We start from the raw sequence: 24,168 nt of genomic DNA, 5'->3' as shown, positions 1-24,168 counted from the left end.
TTAAGTAAGCAGCACTTCAGCAATATATTGAGTCTTGATTAGTCATTGCCCAGTTTCTGTAAGGAAGCTTTTTCAGAATAAATATTTTTTTAAGCTACAAAATAAGATTATTAAGTCGTACGTAATAAACATACATTGAAGCAAGATCATTTTTGGTACTGCTTAGACAAATGTGTGCTGGGTGAAACATGTTTTTCCTGTTTGAAGCCAGGTCAGGTTTTATTTTTTTTAGATGCAAACCTAAACCTCATTCACAGTTCTGTGTATGACACCGTTCCTTCACTGTAACCACAGCAGTCGCACCATGAACACCAACCATTCTTCCCCTTGTTGTCTTTGTTTTCCTTGAAGGAGCCTTGTACTGTAATCCCATTTGTTATCATTTTAAATGTTTAAACAGTAAACAGAAAAAAATAAATCATACATTTGTATGCACATCTTGCATTGATTTATTATTATTTATTTTTTTAGAGGATCCTGATGCATAGTGAAACACTATAATTTAATACTATATATGGGAATAAAATCCAACAGAAAAATAAAATAGACGCCTATAAATACTAAATCAAGTTTTTCATTGAAAATGCATGCAGTGGCTAACGCACGGTTTAAACAGTTATTCAGATAAATGTAAATTTAGAGCCCTACTAATTAACCTCTATATAAAAGAAATATATAAAACAATTCCTTTAAAGATGATAGCTGTATCACTTGTGCCTAGAACAATGATTAATGAAATCTTTGCAAATGGGGATGAAATGCTGTGTTTTTTTATATTGAGAAGATGCATTGGTTTGAAGCTAAACCTCGATTCTTGCCTAAGTAATTGCATACTTAGGCAATGCTGAGAAGTACAGGCAGATACTTATCCATCATGCAATACCATCATCATATATATATATATATATATATACACACACACACACATACAGTACTGTGCAAAAGTTTTAGGCAGGTGTGAAAAAATACTGTAAAGTAAGAATGCTTTCAAAAATAGACATGTTAATAGATTATATTTATCAATTAACTAAATGCAAAGTGAGTGAACAGAAGAAAAATCTAAATCAAATCCATATTTGGTGTGACCACTCTTTGCCTTCAAAACAGCATCAGTTCTTCTAGGTACACTTGCACAAAGTCAGGGATTTTGTAGGCATATAGGCAGGTGTATGATTAAACAATTATACCAAACAGGTGCTAATGATCATCAATTCAATATGTAGGTTGAAACACAATCATTAACTGAAACAGAAACAGCTGTGTAGGAGGAATAAAACTGGGTGTGGAACAGCCAAACTCAGCTAACAAGGTGAGGTTGCTGAAGACAGTTTACTGTCAAAAGTCATACACCATGGCAAGACTGAGCACAGCAACAAGACACAAAGTAGTTATACTGCATCATCAAGGTCTCTCCCAGGCAGAAATTTCAAGGCAGATGTGCTGTCCAAGCTCTTTTGAAGAAGCACAAAGAAACGGGCAACGTTGAGGACCGTAGACGCAGTGGTTGGCCAAGGAAACTTACTGCAGCAGATGAAAGACACATCATGCTTACTTCCTTTCGCAATCGGAAGATGTCCAGCAGTGCCATCAGCTCAGAATTGGCAGAAAACAGTGGGACCCTGGTACACCCATCTACTGTCCGGAGAAGTCTGGTCAGTATTGGCCTTCATGGAAGACTTGCGCCCAAAAAGCCACACCTCCGACGTGGAAACAGAATTAATGGTCTCCTCAATGCTGAGAAGTACAGGCAGATACTTATCCATCATGCAATACCATCAGGGAGGCATCTGGTTGGCCCCAAATTTATTCTGCAGCATGACAACAACCCCAAACATACAGCAAAAGTCATTAAGAACCATCTTCATCGTAAAGAAGAACAAGGAGTCCTGGAAGTGATGGTATGGCCCCCACAGAGCCCTGATCTCAACATCATCGAGTCTGTCTGGGATTACATGAAGAGAGAGAAGCAACTGAGGCTGCCTAAATCCACAGAACAACTGTGGTTAGTTCTCCAAGATGTTTGGGCCAACCTACCTGCCAAGTTCCTTCAAAAACTGTGTGCAAATATATCTAAGAATTGATGCTGTTTTGAAGGCAAAGGGTGGTCACACCAAATATTGATTTGGTGTAGATTTTTCTTCTGTTCACTCACTTTGCATTTTGTTAATTGATAAATATAAACTATTAACATGTCTTTTTTAAAGCATTCTTACTTTACAGCATTTTTTCACACCTGCCTAAAACTTTTGCACAGTACTGTATACATAAATAAATATATATGTGTGTGTTCGTGCAACAGCTTTAAAATAAGACTAAACGTTCCTCCTGTAGTTAACTTTACTTTTCTGTAAGAAAAAATAAATACTTATTCAACATGAAAATGTTGCAACAATTAAAAAAAAAAAAAAAAAAAAAAAAAAAACTATAAAGACGCAATATGCAAATGTACCAGTTTGAAACTGTAGAGATTGGGGAAATTCACTGAATCGCTTACAGTTAAATGAAAGCGTTCTCTGCCCTCAGGCTACTTTAGATAGTAGAGAGTTTACAAAGAGGAGGAGGCCGTTCGGACCATCTTGTTAATTTGGTTGTTAATAACATATTGATCCCAGAATCATCAAGCAGCTTCTTGAATGATTTGAAGTAGATTTATAGTGTGCATTTAGATGCTATTTTGCCAGTAAGAAATATTATTTGTGATTTAAGGTGTCATTTAAAGGATCTGATGAGTTAAAAAAAAAAAAAAAAAAAAGGTTTATTTTTCACTTGTCGAATCCTGGTGATGACACTTCTTCCCAGGAAGGTGATTCCTTGTGCTTGGGATGGGTCGGTATACCGTTTTTTGGTTTACTGCGGTTTAGGTACATTATGGTATGAATACAGTTCCTTTTAATCTAAACGGCAATTATCGTAATTCCTTTATACACCGGTTAAGGCATTTTTCAACTTAAAACACGATTCTTCTAAATCAAGCGATGGTACTTTTCAGCCTTAGCAAAGTTTCGAGAAAGATCTTTTTGTGAACTGATACTGTATTTTGCTAATGAAGGAAACTGTCAACGACACAGAACACATGTTTCAATTGTTGCGTTCTGTTATCCAGAGCTTGCTTCGCTGGCTGCTGTCTTTCTGACATGTCACACAGCTTTTAGAGAGAGCTGTTCACGGCTTCATTGTATAATGATAAAATGTCGTTCACCTCCGCTAACAAGGTGGCAGCAGTAGTTTTAGTGGTTATTTGCATTACGATTAGCAGGTCACTCGTGATCTTTGCATCGTTTTTTTGGTTCACAGGCGCAGCAGCCTCCCGCAGTATCATTTCAAAGCTGCGCTGGGCTATGCAGAATCTGCACAGATTTCTGTGGATGTTGAGTGACATCTACAGCGCATCTCCGCGATTCTGTGCAGCACTTTTGTTTAAACAAGTTGTAACAGTATTCCAATTTTCTTAGGTAAATGAAGAAAAAAAAAAAAATATATATATATATATATATATATATATATATATATATATATATATATATATATATATATATATAATTTTTTTTTTTTTTTCCAAACTCCACATGTGTAATAATCATTGGAAGCTTTTTTGTGCAATGTCCTAAATGTAAATCCAATAATACGTTTTAAATTTTTTTTCTTTTTTTTGCTATACATATTTTATTTATCCGGTTGAAAAAATAAATGACTGATTTCTGCTCTTAAATAATAACCTGTAGTACATATTTGTGTTTTAATCAATAAGACCGATCATTTCCCAATTCTATTTACCATCAGCTAAACAAAGTATGTGTGTATTTATTTATTTAATTAATTTTATGCATTTAAATGTTTTGACAAACTACAGCACCACGTCATTTTGAGCAAATAAAGCTTAATACTGTTGTAGTATAACATTGAGAGTGTACAATGTTATTTTTTGTTTTATTTTTTAAATTATTATGATTGTCTTTATGAAAAATAAATGTACAAAGTTATTTGGCATAGTAAAATACTAAATACCAAATGTTTAAATCTTTCCATGAAAGGAAGTGTGATTTAGTGGTTTTATTTTTGTGAATTACAGTAATTTAAGTGATTTGCATTAGTCTTTCCTCTTTTGAGCCTTTTATCTGATAACTTGCATGATGTACTGTATACCATGATATTAAGGTTACCATGGTGTTTTTGTTTGTTTTTTTAGTGGTTATCATACCATCCTTTCCCTACCTTGTGCCTCTATTAATAGAGAATACCCCAGTGCAAGGCTTGAAACGATACCTCTTCAGAAACAGAAAGAGAGCTTTCACAGTTTGTGCTGGTAATCAGTTTCTTATCTTCCTGGGAATCTATTGATTTTGTTAGTTTTGGAATATCTAATCTTTGTGTTACTGAGGGATATGATCTTCTCATTAATGATTGAAGTATTTCACAAACATTATATGAGCTTTGTAAACAGAAATAGGGTCCGAAGTTCAGGCATCACAGCCTGTTTTTTGTTTTTCTGTTTTTTGGGTTTTTTTTGCAATAGTCAGTATTTTACTCCCAATTTGTCTGCACCAGAGATAAAGCATGTGAACTGTGGCCTAGAATTCACTTGTATGACAAAACATGAGGCTGGTCTCAGTAAACTATCAGTTGTTTGTTCATATGCTTCCCTGAATAAATATTTAAATGTGAAGTGTCAGTACATAAGGAGGACTAATACAAACAATCTCTTCAGTCTTTGTGGTTTAGGAACCTGTCATAGCCAGGTTATAATCATGAGGTCTTCCCTAAACATAGCTGGTCAAAGTAAATTATACCAAGAAGCATTTCAAACCAGTTCAGCAAGAATTGTGTTGGACTAGTTAATAAATGGGCCTGCTTTCCATTGTGAAAAAGGTAGTAAGGTACTAAATACATAAATAATTTGGGGTGTTTTGTCATTCTTCAGAAGTGACTCCGCCCCCACAGGCCCTCCTGAGAAGTGAAATCTTACTAATAAGCCAATGCATACCAGTAAAGAGCCCAGATCATTAGTACTGTACTTTAATGAATATTACAGCTCAAATGTATTGTCATTACTGAACTATTGGTTGTAGGATTGGATTTAGCAAAATTGGATTCTTTCAAGTAGAAGTCGTCCATTAGTGTGGATAGTTCACCTTCTCCACGTCCCTAGAAATGAGGGTCACTCACATGTAACCACAGTTCTAGGAGTGGTATATGATGCACACCAAACAACCCACTGACCTCCCGTGGCACACAGCACACCGATTCTTGCTTCCAGCGTGTAAGATCTGTCATCGCAGCCAGAATTAAAGGGGAAAAAGAATATTATTTTGCATGTCGTTCTTGCCTCTCCGAAGCAGTCGACCCACCAATGCTACGCCTTCAAATTGAAGACATTTTCCATTTGGTGTCGGGGCAGGGAGTTAGACCCTCTGTCCTGCCCAGTGGCGAGCATCCTGGATTACGTCTTGTCCCTCCCAGTCGTGCTGATGACCCTTGAGTGCACTTGGCAGCCATCTCTTCATTCCAGACCTGGGCTGCAAGTATAGTTCTATTTTTGTAGAGTTGATACAGTTCTGCGGCGTGAAGTGGGTGTCTGTGTGTTGGTTTTCATGTATATCCATTGCTACAGTACTGGTGGGCCATGATGATGTCTCTTGTGCCATCTGGACAGAGTTGCATGCTCTATGTCTTGTCTGATGACGACAGTCTGCTTAGTGCGAGGGTGGGAATGGCGAGTCAGGGTTAAAAATCCTAATGCCACATTTCCTTGCTTTTGTGGCAATGAGTTCAACCCTAACTGCTATATATATATATATATATATATATATATATATATATATATATATATATATATATATATATATATATATATATATATATATGTATGTATGTATGTATGTATATGTATATATATATATATATATATATATATATATATATATATATATATATATATATATATATATATATATATATACACATTGACACACACACCCAATTTTGGTGTCATCCATCTGTATGTCACCCCTACATTTTTCTGTGTGTTAGCTGTGGATGTAGGTCATGGCGAAGTTTCTTTTATTTTTATTTATTTATTTATGTATTTATTTCAGGGAGGGGAGTATGCACGAAGATCAGTGCTTATTGACAGTGACCAGCCCATGGCTTTCTACTACAGTGATGCCAAGACGTTGTATGAAAATTTTCAGAGAGGCTTACATGTTTCCAGTAAGTGGACACTTCCTTTACTCTATAAATATTTTTACTTGCAGGAGGGGGGTGGGGTGTGGGCACGGGCATGCGCCCCTATTGTTGTTGTTGTTGTCGTTGTTCCTGACAAATGTTCCTCATTTCCCATCAAAAGAGTCAGTCCCCAAATGTGCCATTGACCAGAGTCTTCAGAAGGACTACTTTACAACCGAACAGGCAACATGATCGCTGAACTGTACTGACTTTTAAAAACATTTTGTTTTAAAGATAATGGCCCCTGCCTGGGATCCAGAAAACCAAACCAGCCATATGAATGGATATGCTACCAAGAGGTAAGAACCACCCTTATATGGAAACCTTTGTGTAGTTGAATTGATATATGTGTGTCATTTCCCTAATATAAAACTGAGGCAGACTGCCACCAAATGGAACAGCTCAATACTGACCAATGGGAATTACAGGACATGTACTAGCAGATTGCCCTTCTACAGGTGTATGGGGGGAAACCCAGATTCCATGCTTGTTTAATGAAGTATCTGATTTCAATCTTCAAGGTGTCAGACAGAGCAGAGTTCCTGGGATCTGGATTAATGCACAGAGGACACACGCCAACGCCTGACCAGTTCATTGGAATTTTTGCTCAAAACAGACCTGAGGTAATATATTGCTTTACAGTAGTATTTATCTATGATTGAATAGGGATGGAAGGGTAGAAAGTTTGCAGGATGTTAACAATGAAAAGAAAAAATAGTGACGTTATTTAAGCAGTTGTAACAACATGTGGGGACTTGTAAAGTTATATTATGCAGAACCCCGCTACTTAGTTTTTGAGCCAACAGTTTCAGTAGCTATTATGAACCAGACAAACATCAGTGTCCTCCTCTTATTTTTATCGTTTCCTGTGTACAGTAGAAACCATTGGTCGTCCAGTTGAATTTCCATGTTTTCAAAACTATACCAATTCCATATCTTGTACTCTTTGGAACCTGTTGTTTTGGACACGTTAACAGGCAGACAAGCGGAAACGAATCTAAAGTGACATGTTCAAAATCACCATTTTGATAACATTTTGAAAGTTATATATGATAATAAAGAATCCTACCGTGACACAAGCAAGCAGGAGGTATTTCTTGTTTTCAAAGTGGTTGTATTCATGCGAATGAAGTCGTCTGATGTATCTCTGTCATTTTCTTTGCACAGTGGACAATTGCTGAACTCGCGTGCTACACCTACTCCATGGTGTCGGTCCCACTGTATGACACCCTAGGAGCCGAGGCCATTGCTTACATTATCGAAAAAGGTAGGTGGATCTGTTACTAAAGCATACAGCCCATCTGCTTCTTTGTCTAAACCACAGTTTCTTTCAAACAACCAATGTGCAATGGTTCAGGGTTTATTCCAAGTTTTAGGAACAATTATAAAATGCAAACAAATAAACCATTAAAAAAGGTGGTCTGGTCTTTGTCATTTGTTATACAGTATCTATGTTTATTTAGCCAAGCTAATATTGACAATGTATACTGTATTTTCAGCGGAAATCTCCACCATAATCTGTGACACTCCTGAGAAAGCCCAGCTTCTTCTAGAGTGTGCTTCTAAAGGAGTCCACCCGATGAAAACTATCATCCTCATGGATGTTTTTGATATTGACCTGGTGGGGCGAGCAAAGAAATTGGGGATTGAAGTTGTCAGTCTGAGGGAAATAGAGGTGAGTGTTTGTTTATTTGCTTTACCTTTTATATGTGACAACCAATTGGAATTACTTATTTAAACACTTCAACAGTAAAGCAAAAAAAAAAAAAAAAAAAATATCAAAACCAGTTTTGTTTTTTCTAACCTAGTTGCAAGCAATTTATTTGTATACCTTAACTGTACTTCCCCCAATAAAAATATGACCGTATACGAATACAGTAGAATACTAGAAACTGTGTATACTGTATGTAATGTGCAACACAGTCATAATTTGTGAAAAGGGTGCGCATATTAATTAATTGCAGTAATCAGAAATGTGTTGTATTGAATCATCTTGAACTGAAATAAATATTTAGTTTTGTATGTAATTTTGCTACACTTTTAAGGGGGTATGTGGAAGTTAATAGTGTTACAAATACTTGGGCCAACCATTAAATTACAATCTGTTTGTTCTTTTAGTCTGTTGGAAAGGAAAACCGGAAGAATCCAGTGGTAAATAATATATCAACATTTGCTTGCAATTTTTATTTTACAGCTGTTGTAGGAACATGCAGTTGGTTGACATCTTTTTTTGTTTTATTTGTAGCCTCCAAAGCCAGATGATCTGGCGGTTATATGTTTTACCAGTGGAACCACTGGTAAGCATTTTTTTTTAACAAAACATACTTATTTACATACTATACTGTATAACATTTCAAAACAAAAGTCATTGAAAGACTTTTAGTGGAAACATTTGTCATTGACTTATAGTTTATCGTTGTACTTCTGAATTAGCACTGTTGAGAGGTGTGTGTGTGTGTGTGTGTGTGTGTGTTTTTTTTTTTTTTTTTTTTAATAGTTATTGGTATTTCCGTTTTTATTTGCCTTGTATTAATCTCACTGAGCCATGTGTGCGTTTCTCTTATTAGGAAACCCCAAAGGAGCAATGCTTACTCATGCAAACATTGTATCCAATGCAGCTGCTTTTATCAAAGTCACAAAGGTAAACTCACTTACTTACAGGTGTGGGTGGTACATACTTTTGCATAAGTTTTTTTTTTTTTTTTTTTTTTTTACTATTAATTCAAGCTTAATTTGTATTACTTCCGAGCTCTTTCTACAGTTCTGCTTACTGTGGGTTGCGGCTGTTTTTTAATTTAATTTTTTTTCTGTCACTCTCTTTCCCTCTTCTTTTTCTCTGGTGTTCTGTTGCTATCAGAATCAGCACATCCTTACTCCTGAAGATGTAATGGTCTCATTCTTGCCTCTGGCCCACATGTTTGAACGTGTAGTTGAGGTAGGGGCTCTAATCACCTGTGCGGCCTGTGTGTTTGTTTTTCCAGACGTCCTGCTGTGTAAGCTCCAGTGACACTCATGTGTCCTATTTACCTCTTGCACATATGTTTGAGCGGTTAGTACAGGTATGTAAATGCAGAAATCATCTTCACATTACAACTTTTGGTCTTGGCATTGTTTTGTCAAGCAATGTTAAACATGCATCTCTAATTGTAATTATTGACCAGGCTGTATGTAGGATAAAGGCCAGTTCACACTGGACACGTCACGACAAAAACAAAGAAAGTAGTTTTGATTAACTATTCACACAGCCTGCAATCTAATGGGCAACACTGAAGTGATCAAAAAAAAAAAAAAAGGATTGAGATTTTGGACTGTTGCCACTGGTGTGAAAGGTAGTGTCACGGCGAAAGTATCATATTGCAGGTCAAGTCTCATCACGTCCAGTTTGAGTAAGCTTAAAGGCCTATATTTGGTCAGTAGGGCATGAAGATGAGGTACATGTCCTCCATATACAGTACATGTGTTTTATGTACACCAAGGATACACACTAAAAAATTAGGTTCTTACCAAAACAAAAAATGTATGTATTTTATTTTTTTATTTTAAGTTAATTTACCATTGCTATAGTAGACATCAACCACATTATTGAAGGAATTGGCTGAAAATGTCAATTAAAACAGCAGATGTTTACAGTCCTGTGCTTCTTCCCAACAGGTTCTAGTTTTGTGCCATGGAGCCCGGATAGGATTTTTTCAAGGTGACATCAGACTTCTTATGGATGACCTAAAGACATTACAGCCCACCATATTTCCTGTAGTGCCCCGTCTGCTCAACAGAATGTTTGACAGGGTGAGTTTTTACCCTACTGTTGTGTGCCCTGTAGAGATAAACTTGACAAGGTCAAATACACATTTATTATTTAAAAAACATAACCTACAGAATTAACACATAGAACACAAAACATTTTCACACTGTTTTGAAAGTGGTTTGCTATACTTTTGTATAAACCAAATATGTTCGTGTGCTGACAAAAGTAGCATCAATGTTGCCTTTAAGTCAAAAGTACTGTGCTTCTAGTAAACTACTCAAATGCTAAAGTGGTTCGTTTGTTTTTCTTACGTTTAGGTGTGGCATGGACTATAGCAGTGTTCGATGGCCAATTATTTTTTAAACATTTTATTACAGCTCTGTACATTTACAGGGCAGTGGTAGCTCTGATATTACAACTGTGGCAGTTACTTGCTTGTATTTATAAAGGACAGCACAGGATACAAAGAATTATAGAACTAGTTTTGTGCAGTCAGCCAAAAAAACCTGAGTGAGTTGAGATAACTGATGAAGACTGTTTGGGTCAGAAGGCAGAGTAAAATGTGGAATGAGAAAGCTGTGATGTTATAATACAGCCAATCATAAATCTTCTCCAAATCTGTGGATTGCCAGTAGTCTTAGAAGAATTATTGACCAGTTGACCTGGACACACAATGGCATGCCACAATGAAAGTAATTAGAGCTCATCGACAGAATACAGCAGTTTTAACCAAACTTAATTCTTTAAGTTTTAAATAAAAAACTGAATTATCATTTGTAGCATGATGTATCATTTCCTTTTTTAATTCTGGAAATGCTAATGGTTTTAAGATATTTGGACAAGCCAACACCCCTTTGAAAAGGTGGCTGCTGGACTTTGCGACTAAGAGGAAGGAAGCGGAGCTGAAAAGTGGAATTGTGAGGAACGACAGCGTGTGGGACAAGCTCGTCTTCAGCAAAGTACAGGTGGGAATGCAAATCTACTATTGCTTCTTCAAAAAATCCTCATTGGCTGTTTTACAGATCAGATGTGGTCTCCAGACTCGCTAGGGCTGTTGCGTGCTAAAAGATTTTTTGTTTTGTTTTTCTTCTGGGGTAAAATACACCAGAAGCACAATCCTTATTTAACAATTTTATTTTATTTCATTTATTTTTTTAAACTGATTGAAGAAGATGTTTTATTGGGATTTTTGAATAAAATCAAAGATGTCTGACTAAAAAAACAAACAAAAAAACCAAGTGGTACTTGTCAACCATTGTCTTGAAATGAACACAATGTCTGGTCTCTTCTGTAGGCTAGCCTGGGTGGTAAAGTACGTCTCATGATAACCGGAGCGGCTCCTGTCTCTTCAACAGTTCTGAGTTTCCTCAGGGCTGCCCTGGGCTGCCAGGTGAGCTTTATTTGACATTTGGACATTAGAGTTTATGATTGGAACCACAGACTGCTTTTTGCAGTGGGAGGTCTTGTCATGTGGTGTCTTACATTTCGGTAGTATTTAACTGTTGGCTGTAATTTGGTTCCCTCTGCACACAAGTCAGTACTGCCTGCTATTTGATTTACTGTATTACTGTAGTTTACTGTTCAATACAATGTTGTGTTTGTTTAAAAAAAAAAAAAAAAAAAACCCTGACAAGTTTAGCATTCATTTCTGTTTCCTTTGTTTGTGTTCAGTTTTATGAAGGCTATGGGCAAACTGAGTGCACAGCTGGGTGTTCTATGTCATTGCCTGGAGACTGGACAGCAGGTAAAATACACCAACACACTCTTTGCACTACTAAAGTAGATCCAGAAATACAGTATTTAGCAAGTATATGTCTTGCCTTGCCTTGATTTTTGTTTCCTTTCTTTTGTATCCTTAAACATTTAAAGATTCGAAGACGTGTTACCAATGTTGCAGTGTCTATTTTCAAAAGCATCAGTCTTTATCAGTTCTGTTTTAAAATAATTTTAAAGTAACCAGATTTTGAAATAATTTAAATTGCTATTTTTACCCCTGATATGATTAGATAAAACAATATAATAATATATATATATATATATATATATATATATATATATATATATATATATATATATATACAGTGCCTTGCAAAAGTATTCAGACCCCTGACCAGTTCGATCATATTACCGAATTACAAATGCTACATTGAAATTTCATTCTGTTTGATATTTTATTTTTAAACACTGAAACTCAGAATCAATTATTGTAAGGTGACATTGGTTTTATGTTGGGAAATATTTTTAAGAAAAATAAAGAACTGAAATATCTTGCTTGCATAAGTATTCAACCCCTGTGCTGCGATAGCTCCCAGTCAAAGTCCTGATCCCAATCCCTTTGAGAATCTGTGGCGCTATTTGAAAATTGCGGTCCACAAGCGTTGCCCAACCAACCTGAACAACCTGGAGCAAATCTGCCAAGAAGAATGGGCCAAAATCACTCCGACACTGTGTGCAAAGCTGGTATATACTTACCCCAAAAGACTTAAAGCTGTTATTGCAGTGAAAGGTGGCTCTACCAAATATTAATGTGTGGGGGTTGAATACTTATGCAAGCAAGATATTTCAGTTTTTAATTTTTCTTAAAAATATTTCCCAACATAAAACCAATGTCACCTTACAATAATTGATTTTGAGTTTAAGTGTTTTAAAATAATATATATATATATATATATATAATATATATATATTATATATCTATATATATATATATATAACATATATATATATAGGTGTATATATACAGCAGTTCCAAGATAATGGGGTGGGACCAATACAGCAGTTCCAAGTAATTTTTGTTTAAGGTCATGCTGAAAAGACACATTTCAAATGAAAGCCGGTTAAACTTTTAAATCACACAGTTAGTTTGTGCTGTGTGTATAATCTCCAAAATGCTTTCAATTAAAAACAAATTGTCACCTTTTAATCTGTAAACAGGTGTGTTTTACATGGCCGATGCAGATTCACATTATAAACACATAAGCATAATAATGGTGTGTAAAGTCTTCAGGTAGACTTTTAAAAAAAAATCCCTCTTCTTACAATTCTTCGATCTATTGATGTTGAGGTTTAAAAGTTTTAAATTGAGATGAGGCAAAACGTACATGATGATAATTGGCCAGTTAAAAGCCAACAATTCCCTTTGAATCAAAAGCACTCTGCAGAACCTAATGACATCATTTAAGAGAGTCACCATGTTCAAATTAAATGTCGGTTGTTTTTTGTTTTTTTTTAAACCCTACATAAACACATTTCACACTATTGTTATACTTATGTGTTTATAATGTGGCTCTGCATCAGCCACGCAATACTGTACAGATTAAAAGGCAACCAATTTGTTTGCCTTTTAATCTGTAGAGTATTAGCACTTTGGGAGATTATACACACAGCACAACCTAATTGTGTGATTTAAAAGTTTAACCGGCTTTCAATTTAAATGTGTCGTTTTAGTGAGACCTTAACCTTTTGTGATCCTATGTCGGACCAGGTCCGACATTACAATTTTTCCTTTCCGGTCCAATGTCGGACCCTGTCTGACATCATCAAAAAGATGTCAAGCACAGGTCTCTAATCGTTTTTTCTCAGGAAAAAGCTGAGAAAACCTTTCAATGGCTGAGCAAGACCGATAGGAGCCTACAATATTCCCTTAAACCAATACAAAAAGTACTTAACATTAACACTCCATTGGTATATACATTTTAGTTAGGCACCTGCTTGGCAGCAAATGCAACCTTGAATATTAAAACTTAGGACTGCTCATACATTTATTCAATGTTATTATATTTCTTATTTATTTAAATACTTTAGTTTTTTCTTACTATAATTGAACCATATACCTATCCTAGTTCGATTGCTTCTGGCATATTAACTCTGTTCCATAGAGTTTGCCATTCTGCTCTCGCTGGGTCAGATTGTTTTAAGACTCTGAGTCTAATTTAAAAAGATGCTTTTGCCTGAGAAGGGAGGTTGGAACTTTCAGCAGGTCAGCCTGACCTTTTAATACCAGGAGCTGTCTTTTTCAGACCTTACACAAACTTATTCAAAAGGATACAAAATACAGAATCATACAACACTAATATTAGCAATGTATTTCATTCTATAGCATCCAAGCTATATTTAATAAGTCAGCTTGTTCCCAGTAAGATTCGAATTCTCCTCCTGGCTCGAAGTGGCTCTGCGAACACCACAACAGGTCTGTGCATCCAGCGTTTTACATCACAGTTGTGGGCGACCAGAGTCTTTACGTGATGCCTACAAATGCCACTTCAATCTTGTTAGCTGTGCTTTCTACATTCTCATTCCCATCGTCAGTGGGCAAACTTCAAATAAATTTAAACTGTTTCTATCTAAGCCTCTGCCGCATACACCTTTCACTCAAAGATGCTCACACCTTGTGCAAGGGAAGACTGGTTTTAGGGTTACTCCATGACAATATGTACTTTTTAGTTGTGAACAATGCAAAATGTTTCTTTTTTAATAGACAAAACACAAACATCATACGCACAAACCCCCCCCCCCAAAAAAACCATTATTTAAAAAAAAAAAAAAATTGTAAATGAACAATAAACAATTTATAATAGAGGAAAACATATATGCAAGATTTCCGATGAATAAACACTATTCTGTAAACAGTAACACACACAGTATTACTATTGACGCTTCCTTACTTGTTTGTTGGTGAGAGCGCATAGAGGAATGGGAACACCTTGAAAGCGGTCAGAGATGAACAGCGGGGTGTATACTCTGGTGCAAAATCAAAGGATGGTCTCGGATCCACATCTTTCATAAAATAAAACTGTATCTCAAAGTTAATGTTTTCAAAATCCCTGATCACGCAACTAACTCTTCTTTACTTTTAGTGTCTAAATCATTCTTATATGTAGACATATGTCGTTACAGTAATATTAAATAAAAGTAAACTAGTAAGACTTCAAGTAAACTGTACCGAAATGAAAGTAAATACTGTATATACACATCCCCCGTTGGTTTGCTGCTGTATCTTCCATTCTTCTCAATTCACTCACAGATGCTTGTTTGCATGAAATGTGATTGGATAAAAATGTCTTCAGACAAACATTTCCACAGTGCCAACAAAGCCTGTACAGCCTGCATACTGACAGACCAGGCTGAAAGAAGCACCTTAGAATTGACGATATATCTTGACTTCCGGCATGGTGCTCTTTTGACCTACCTGCATGTGTCCTGGAGTAGTTAATGATAACTTATGGGGTATGCATTAACTACAGCCTTGCATTTTAACTTTTTAATGGTATTTATAAAACTTGGTCTGGCAATAAAAACAAAATCAACAATTATTCTTATTTGCTTTATTGAATACAAACAATATAGCTGTGATGCAAATAAATACAAAAATATATATATTTTTTATTTTTTATTCCAACGCTGCAGATGGAATGTACTAAGAAAAGGCCTGCATGCATACTATATATTTCTAATCTTAAAAACAAAAAAAACTGGACCGATACTGCACTAATGCAAATAAAGAAATACTAATATTGCATTTCCTATTGGATGCCTTGCAATAGCAGTATATAAAGCATGCCGACTAACATAGAATATTTTATTTCTTATCTAGATTTACCTTCCAAAAATGAGTTTGACAGATAGGTAGATTAGTTGGTTAGGGTGACAGGGACCAAGATGGCGCCGAGCAATCTTGTGGCTTATTCACCCATCACAAACAAGCATTGCAAGTAAATGAAAACCCAAATGTATTGGTCGCGTGTGAGCGTTGAGATGCTGAAACATCAAGCTTGATAACATGCAAACTCAAAATGTACAGCAGAATTGCTATGCATATACTTTACGCATTTAGTTTAAACGTCATAAGTAATTCATATTTTTTCAATGCATAAACTACCTATTATGTTGCTTATCTAGAGCATTGATGGTAACGATCATATATTATTCTGTGCTAATTAAGACCTTGCCTTACTCTGATCCATGCCAGCTCTTTTTGGTCTGCACTGCACAGCAAAACATGGGGCAGGAGGGCAACTCTGCTTTTACAGCACTGCACACTCAGTCAAACTACTACACCTGATTTTCCAGGTCACGTTGGACCACCATTGCCATGCTGCACTGTCAAGCTGGTTGATGTGACGGAAATGAATTACTTTGCTTCTAAAGGGGAGGGAGAGGTAAGTAGAAACAGCAGATTTTCCTTAACGTTGAAAAAGTATACCGTGACCATGATCTAGTGGGCCTATATGCACATTTGTTCAATGTGCTTATGCATGAATCTACATACAGGTCTATCTGCAAACAGTAGAATTTGGAATAAAGCTTTTTTTCTTGCATAGGTGTGTTTATATTAGCTATGACGTGGTAGTGTATGTGACTGAAAAGCTGTCCAGTTCTCTCTTAAAAAGCTGTTGCATTGTTACTGTTGATATTGTTACCCTGCTTGTAGTGTGATATTATGTTACCTGTTTTCACTCTTGCTTACTTAATATCTTGGTATATCTGAATTGATTATTAACCCCTCTACAAATACTTGCGTATTCTGTTTTTTACATGCAGTCTGTCTCACAGTGCAGTGGTATAACAAATCTAATTTATTTATTAAAAGTATTTATGGGACATTTCTGTTGTCCATTTTCCCAAAAGTTGATTGGTACAACATTCAATGTGGGTGAAATCCAAGCATTTAAGAAAATGCAATATCTCCTTTTATATATCATTATTTTTATAGGTTTGTGTGAAAGGGCCAAATGTATTCAAAGGCTATCTGAAGGACCCTGAAAAAACGGCTGAAGCTCTTGATGAAGATGGTTGGCTGCACACAGGAGATGTTGGGAAATGGTTACCGGTAAGGTGACTGCATTGTTAATTTTCATATTCATATATATATATATATATATATATATATATATATATATATATATATATATATATATATATATATATATAGTGTGTGTATGTCATGTCATGTTTTTTGTGGAATATATGCAGTGGTTTTATTGAGCAGTCCGTCTCTTTAGGAATGATGAACTGGTGGTGCTTTTTAATACTGTTATAAATACATATTGTATTACAGTAATCCCTCGCCAACTGCATATTTACCAACCGCGGTATTCATATATACGCGGTTTTCCATTTGTATACCAATTTGCCAACCGCGGCATATAGATTTGTGTATACGCGGTTTTGCACGGAAACATATGACGCATCCGCATTTGCTTCCGCGCCATCGTGTGTATTCTTGCGCGCTCCCATCTCCCACTACCAGTTCCAGCATCATCTCTCGCTTTGTCTCGTGTACTAGTCATAGTAGTATACGCATGCGGTCTCGTTGCTCCGTAATTGTCACCAGTCAACAACACCCTGGCCTTCAACTGTAAGGATTCAAGGTAAATAAAACATTACTTTTTATTATGTTATAATTTTATTACTTTTTACATGTTACATTACCCAGTATGTTATAGTATTTGCATTCACATGATGCCACAGTGGTATCTCAGATCAATCCTTTACCTCAGACAGGTCAACTTGTATCGGAGTCGAAGGAGGTTCAAAATGTTGATAATGCAACAGCTGCTGCAGTCAATCAGGCCAGGCGACATTCACCATTGTGGACCTCAAAGACACCTATTTCCTCATCCCCATAAAATCAGTTCACAGGAAGTACCTGTGGTTCGATTTTCAGGGACCAGCATAAGAGTTCCATGTCTTGCCATTTGGCTTCTCCCTAGCTCCCTGTGCCTTCTCGAAGTGCATGGAAGCTATGCTGGCTCCATTGAGAGTCAAAGGCATCAGAGTGTTCAATTATCTGGATGACTGGCTCATTTGTGCCCAGCCTCCAGCACAGGCAGAGGCCCAAACAGAACTCGTCACTGGATGACAGAGTGCAGAGAGCAGCCGTCTGTTTAGAGCTCTTTCGGCTCAACAGGGACTCATGGGCTTGATGGCAGCAGCTTCCAAGACTCTTGTATTGGGTCTCCTGCACATGCGCCCTCTGTAGGCCTGGTTCAACGACAGGGTTTTTCAGCCTGCATTGAACCATGACCACCTATTGCCAGTGTCTCATCACTGTCTAAAAGCACTTTCTTGGTGAAAACAGCCTGCCTATCTATGCCACGGCGTAGGGATGGGAGTTTGTCAGCACTTGGCTGGGGCACTATGTGGAATGGCAGGGGGGCACAGTGTGTATGGGACTCCCTTTGGCAGGGTCTCCACATCAATGTCTTGGAGTTGCAGGCAGTTTACCTGGCCTTGCAGAATTTTTGCAGGAGGTTCGAGAGAAACGTGTGCTTGCCCGTACAGACAACACAACAGTGGTGGCTTACATCAACCACCAGGGCAGCCTTAGGTCACCCAGTCTGCATCATGTGGCCTGCAAGATTTTGCTCTGGGCACACGAGAACCTCCTCTCGCTGCGAGGTGACAAACTGGTGGCAGACCTCTCAAGGAAAGCTTCCAGCACCTTAGAGTAGAGGTGGTGAGCCTCATTTGGGAGACATTCAGCATAGCGGATCTTTTTGCCTTCCAGGAATCAACCTACTGTCCCCTCTGGGTCTCCATAATAGGAGGTGTGGACCCGCTGGCGGTAGATGCCTTGGCACACCAGTGGCTGAGGCAACTGTTATATGCCTTCCCACCACTCGCCCTGCTTCTGCTGTGTCTGGAGAAAATCAGGCAGGACCAGACCAGGTGCTCCAAGTAGCCCCTTATTAGCCCAGTCAACCCGGACGCAGCTCCTGAGTGGCCAGCCGTGGAGACTACCCAAGTGCCGCAACCTGCTCAGTCAGGCACGGGGACTTTATGGCATCCTGACCCATCGAGCCTGCACCTGTGGGTCTGGCCCCTGAACGGCTGAATTTGAGCCATCTGGGTCTCTTCAATAGGGTTTTTGACAAGAAACAAAATGCCAGTGTACGTCCACGTGTTCCCAGTACGGGTACAAGGAGCATCTTTCAGACGTGGTGCCTGCCTCTTGGGTTTGACCCCACTACCTGTCCCATGGCAGTTATACTGCAGTTTTTGCAGGACCTTTTTGACGTAGGGAAATCCCCTCAATATTTTAAAGGTCTAACTGCCAGGCATTTCAGCTACTTCTTGGCAGGGCAATTTTTGAAAGGGGCTTGTTAGCTTCGGCCACCTGTGAAGGACATTGTTCCTCGCTGGAGGTTAAACGTGGTGCTTAATTCATTCATAAAGCGTGCATTTAAGCCCTTGCATTCAACTGAGCTGAAATATTTATTGCTCAAAGAAGCTTTCTTGCTTGCTATCACCTCTGTAAAGCAGATGAGTGAGATGCAGGCATTCTTCATTGCAAAAGCCTGCTTAATTTTTACCAGGACACAAGTTAAGCTCTGTACCAATCTTGCCTTTTTGCCGAAGACAATCTTGGCATTTCATGTCAACCAGTCTGTGGAATGGGAGGCTTTCCATCCACCTCCTTTCCATTCTGGCAGGGAGTGATGGCTCCATATTCTGTAACCAGTGTGGGTCCTGGCATACTACGTTGACAGGCCAAAAAGTTGGAGAGTTTTTTGCCCTCGGGTGCGGGCCATGACTGCATCACAGCCTCTGTGAGCAGCTTTGTTTTATCTTCTTCAGGTTTCAGGGTCTTTAGGAGGTAAGTGCATATACAATAATGGTTACATTCCTGTTTCAGGGAACCAGGGTTATGATAATAATAGTAACGTTTTCTCTCTTTATACACAGAATGGCACTCTGAAGATCATTGACAGAAAGAAGCATATCTTCAAACTGGCCCAGGGAGAATACATTGCACCAGAGAAAATTGAAAACATTTACATTCGAAGTGATCCTGTTGCTCAGGTGTTTGTCCATGGAGACAGTCTGCAGGTGAGGATCACTATACCTGCTATCAATAAAGCAACATCACTGTAAAACATTTTTACAGTGTATTGTGTAGTATGTTCTTGTGGCAAAGTGGTTGGTAGGGGGAACGGGTGTAGCGGTGATGCGGTGCAGGAGTGACAGGCAGACAGCGATAATCCAGTGAAAAGTGCTTTATTGCATTTCCAGGTCTGGTGACTGACAAATAAATCAATCCCTGGCAATACACAACGATGTGTAAAGCTCGGGGATAACACAAATAGGGCACAGTCCCAAACAAAGACAAACAGACGGTCACCAGTCCTGGGTGAGTGCAGTCGTGAGGGTGGGTGGTGAAAACACGGATACGGTGGTGTGCAGGGGTGCTCCGGACAGTGCTGACCCTTTGCGACAGCTCAGGAGTAGTGCTTTAACTGTCTACAGTGAAACAAACACAGACAGTTAATAAATAAACACAACACTTATATCACAAAACACTGCAAGTTCCTCTCTTGCTCCTTCTCTCTCCAAACGAAGGAAAAGATCAGCGTTACCCTGGCCCCTATGTGTACTCCTGCATGACATCTAGGTAAACGGTTGCAGCTGCCTTATTACTTGCAGCTGCCCCTCATTTACCTTTCAGGTCAATACGGTCCTACAACAGAGTGTCGCTTCCTTCCAGGCAGACCGACTTCCCGGTCCCGCAAACGAACTGTCAGGCCAGCCTTTCCAGATACTTCTCCTCTCGTTCTTTAGCACACTAACAGGTCGGGAGGGAGATTTAACACCAGAACTCATTGTATTTTGGTCACAGTTCTCTACTGCATTAAGTCACTAAATTGGAACTTCTCTCGATTTTGTATCAGGGACTAATGCCCCTTTCTACTACGTGATCACTTACTTAGGTTAAAATAGGTTTACAGCATGACCTCCCTTAAGTATTTTTATATATGGCTATATCCTGCTTTCCACATGTTCAGGGCTGTTCTTTGATTTGTTCAGCCCCACCATTAGCTTAATTGGATTTACCGTTGTTCAGATACTGCCAAGGGGTTGCATTGCAATGGCCAAACATGGAACTGGAGAAATTAGCAGTTATGTACAGTTATGAAATTAGAAGTTATGTAAATTGCATAGAATACGAAGAGGTTCATATGAATGGTTTGATTTTTGTTTTGTGCTTGTTTCAGGCTTGCCTCGTGGCAATCACAGTGCCAGATCCAGAGGTTTTGCCCAGCTGGGCTAAGAAGAGAGGGCATGAAGGCTCATTTAAAGAGTTGTGTAATAACAAGGTGTGTTTTATTTATTTATTTATTTTTATTTCTTATTTGTTTTATTTTATTTGTTGTCTGTCACATAGTGGATGCATCCACATATATGTGTGTCACAGAACTGCTTATACCACTGTGAAGAATTATGGTTGGGGCATTATTAAGAATTATTGAATATCAGAATCTAGAGTTATGGGGAGATGCTGTCTTTACCAAATGTATGTACTTATCTCAAAAGCTTTCTTGTTGTTTTTTTTTATTTATTGTGTATCCTATTTTCCTCATTTTTTTGATGAAATGTGATTTTAATGTCATTATTTTTTAAAGATTTTGCTTGTCAGAATTGGGTACTTGATGTGAAGCATGTGTTAAATTAAGAAAACCCTTTACTAGTAAAGACAGTATGAAATTTACCTTTATAGGAAGTGAAGAATGCTATCTTGGAAGACATGGTGAAACTGGGAAAGGAAGCCGGTTTGAAATCATTTGAACAGGTGAGGTGTCATTGACCAGGTTTCCTTGCATGCCAAGTTCTTGGTCCTTCCTAATTTTAATAGTGGTACCCATTCAAAACTTAGTTATATGAACAGGCTTCTTTTGAATGCCAGACAGGGACTTGTAATTTACAGTCTCTGTACTGCAACCTAGTGCTTTATTGAGTTACTCCTGTCCTAAAGACATGGCATTATTGTCCTTTTTGTGTTACTTCATACAATGGGTGGCATTGTAAATGCAATCTTTTTTCTCTTGCCCTGGTACTAGTAACATCGTTCTTTCCAGCACATTTCCTACTATCCCACCCACTTAACAATCTGAAAAAAAATATGTAGTAATCAGTCTTTATTACTGTACTTCAGATTCCCATACATATGGGAGTAGAATTTATTTTAAAAAAAAAACTGTTTAAACATAGAATCTTAACCTGTTTTTAAATGGTTTTCTGAGCCAAGTTTTTAATCAACATATGACATATTCATGACGTTGATGGTTTTGGTTTGATTTTAATTTTTACAGACCTTTTGTCCAGATATTCCTTGTCTGACCAGTGTGTGGTGATTTTTATTTCTTTATTTTTTTTCAAATAGATTAAAGATACAGTTCTTCATGCAGAGATGTTCTCCATTCAGAACGGCCTGCTAACTCCAACACTGAAGGCAAAAAGAGGGGATATGAGAAACTACTTCCGGGAACAGATTGATGGTTTGTACTCCAACATCAAGATGTAACTGGATTCAGTGAGAAGAGCAGCAGAAAAATCCAGGAAGAGGCTTCACATCAACCATCAGTCAACCAGGAAAATGAACTAAAAATAAATAAAAAATAACTCAAACAATGTTTTAAAAAATGTTAGCCCTGCACACAAGATGGAATTGGTATATTATAGGAATTTAACAATAGGAGCGGAAAAGGAAAGCTGCCTTATCAATTTATTGTTTATACTTCAAGCTGTTTTTCAATGAATGCCTCACCCTGTCAACCACATTTGTTTTTAAAATATTGGTATTTTAGTTGGTATATGGGCTTATCAACAGTAACAAGCATTGCAAAATGTTACTGTGAGAGGTTGGTGGGCTGAGTCAGGTGGTGGTGGTGGTGGTGGTTCCTGCAAAACAATACTCAGGACTTGTATGGTTTCCCCGCAGCAGGTTTTTTTTTATTTATCTGGCCAAAGGCGGCCACCAACCAAAATTGAACAACAAAAAAAAAAGAAAATAGTCCAAATAAGTCCCCACCAGTATCAATAATGATAAAGAAGGAGACGAAAATAAAAAGGTAAAAATTAACAAAAGTCCTGCACGTACACTCAAGCAATAACTATAAAAGAACAATATTTTCTATTGGCACTCCTGTGCTGGTCTCTAGGGGGCTCCCGGTCCTGGGCAGGTTTTAGTGCCGTGCTTCCGGTCGTTCGTCCGGGTGACAGCGGATCGTCGTATCCGGTCTCTGTAAACACAACACCTTTTAAAAAAAAAAAAAAAAAAAAAAATTACACAACACGTCTCCTTTTACTGTTAACCCCAGGACTGACAAAGCGAGCGCAGGTCGTACCGCCCCTTAAATACTGCCCGCCCCGCCGGTCTCGTCCAGTTTTGCGCAACGCCAACCGGCGATCGCGAGGATCAACCACCGCTCCAACCCGTTGCACCCCCGTCACAGTTACACTCCATCCAGATCAACTAAACTCAAATATTTCTTGTATTTGGTTGTCAATTACTACCCATTGTTACCAGATTATTTTAAAGGCTAGATTCTCAAAGCTGTTTACTCCAAATCGTAATTTATGGAATTATCTGTATATCCATAATATCCATTGCATTTCTAAAATGAATTTCAAGTCCCACTTAATATCTGGTTTGAGTGCTCTAATGGTGATTTTGAATAAATTGCTTGAAGAATTTAGGTTGTGGTCTCAACTTTATTTCAAAAATACAAGATTATATTGACCTGTGGAATGTAACTTTTTTTTTTTTTTAAACCACTTTGTGTTTGTAAAGGGATGGGCTCAGAGGAATATGAGATGCTGCCGTGACCTTTTAATGTAATGTGAATGCCATGTCTTGTCATTGATTCATTGTAAATATCTATTGAAATGTGATTTTTGTACTTTTATTCTGTATGCTAATTTAGAATATTTAATGACACCTGGAAGTGTAAGTTATGTAACTGGAGGAGAATAAAATGATACCATCGATGCATTCCCTATGTTTTGTATAAAATATTTTGGACCTGTTGAACAGCAAGGGAGTGCTCCAACATGTCTGATGCAATATATAGTGGAATACTTTGGTTTGTTATCTTTTACTAGTCTGCTTGTGTTGTTTTAATGACGGAATTACTATATATATATATGAATGAGAGAGCAATCTAGAAATGAAGCACAATCCATCTTGCACTGGGATAAATAATTTACAGTTGGTCCAGTTATTGCACTAATGACTCATTTTCTTTTATATAAATATAATGCACAGCTGCTGTTAAATTAATTTGTTAAATCAAGATTTAATGCTAAAATGTGACAAAGACAAAACTGTAATTTGTCATATTTCATTTTCAAATGGTTGCTTTACTGTATTGGCTTTGTATTATGTTTTGTAGAAATAACATATACATGTACACCCCCCCCCC

General features: G+C 37.6%; 1 protein-coding gene across 7 annotated transcripts in view; it reads left to right on the top strand.

Moving 5' to 3' along the window:
• acsl1a (acyl-CoA synthetase long chain family member 1a) overlaps positions 1 to 24,168 on the top strand; it is a 47,212-nt gene extending 23,044 nt beyond the window's left edge. For 6 of the 7 annotated variants that reach the window (XM_041224037.1, XM_041224007.1, XM_041224017.1 and 3 more), the window contains 19 exons: positions 6,093 to 6,207; positions 6,457 to 6,521; positions 6,744 to 6,845; positions 7,390 to 7,489; positions 7,722 to 7,897; positions 8,341 to 8,373; positions 8,468 to 8,519; positions 8,790 to 8,863; positions 9,204 to 9,281; positions 9,874 to 10,008; positions 10,798 to 10,932; positions 11,262 to 11,357; positions 11,639 to 11,711; positions 16,037 to 16,125; positions 16,680 to 16,796; positions 19,655 to 19,798; positions 20,962 to 21,063; positions 21,465 to 21,536; positions 22,128 to 24,168. In XM_041224037.1, coding sequence (XP_041079971.1) covers positions 6,093 to 6,207; positions 6,457 to 6,521; positions 6,744 to 6,845; positions 7,390 to 7,489; positions 7,722 to 7,897; positions 8,341 to 8,373; positions 8,468 to 8,519; positions 8,790 to 8,863; positions 9,204 to 9,281; positions 9,874 to 10,008; positions 10,798 to 10,932; positions 11,262 to 11,357; positions 11,639 to 11,711; positions 16,037 to 16,125; positions 16,680 to 16,796; positions 19,655 to 19,798; positions 20,962 to 21,063; positions 21,465 to 21,536; positions 22,128 to 22,268 — 1,899 coding nt within the window. In that variant the 3' untranslated portion in view covers positions 22,269 to 24,168. Of the gene's footprint in view, positions 1 to 6,092; positions 6,208 to 6,456; positions 6,522 to 6,743; positions 6,846 to 7,389; positions 7,490 to 7,721; positions 7,898 to 8,340; positions 8,374 to 8,467; positions 8,520 to 8,789; positions 8,864 to 9,079; positions 9,158 to 9,203; positions 9,282 to 9,873; positions 10,009 to 10,797; positions 10,933 to 11,261; positions 11,358 to 11,638; positions 11,712 to 16,036; positions 16,126 to 16,679; positions 16,797 to 19,654; positions 19,799 to 20,961; positions 21,064 to 21,464; positions 21,537 to 22,127 lie in introns of all 7 variants that reach the window. The other variant, XM_041223993.1, reaches the window with a different exon arrangement.

Source organism: Polyodon spathula, chromosome 2 (genome assembly GCF_017654505.1).
Source record: "Polyodon spathula isolate WHYD16114869_AA chromosome 2, ASM1765450v1, whole genome shotgun sequence".
Classification (NCBI taxonomy): Eukaryota; Metazoa; Chordata; class Actinopteri; order Acipenseriformes; family Polyodontidae; genus Polyodon; species Polyodon spathula.
This window is presented reverse-complemented; position numbering and strand designations above follow the sequence as displayed.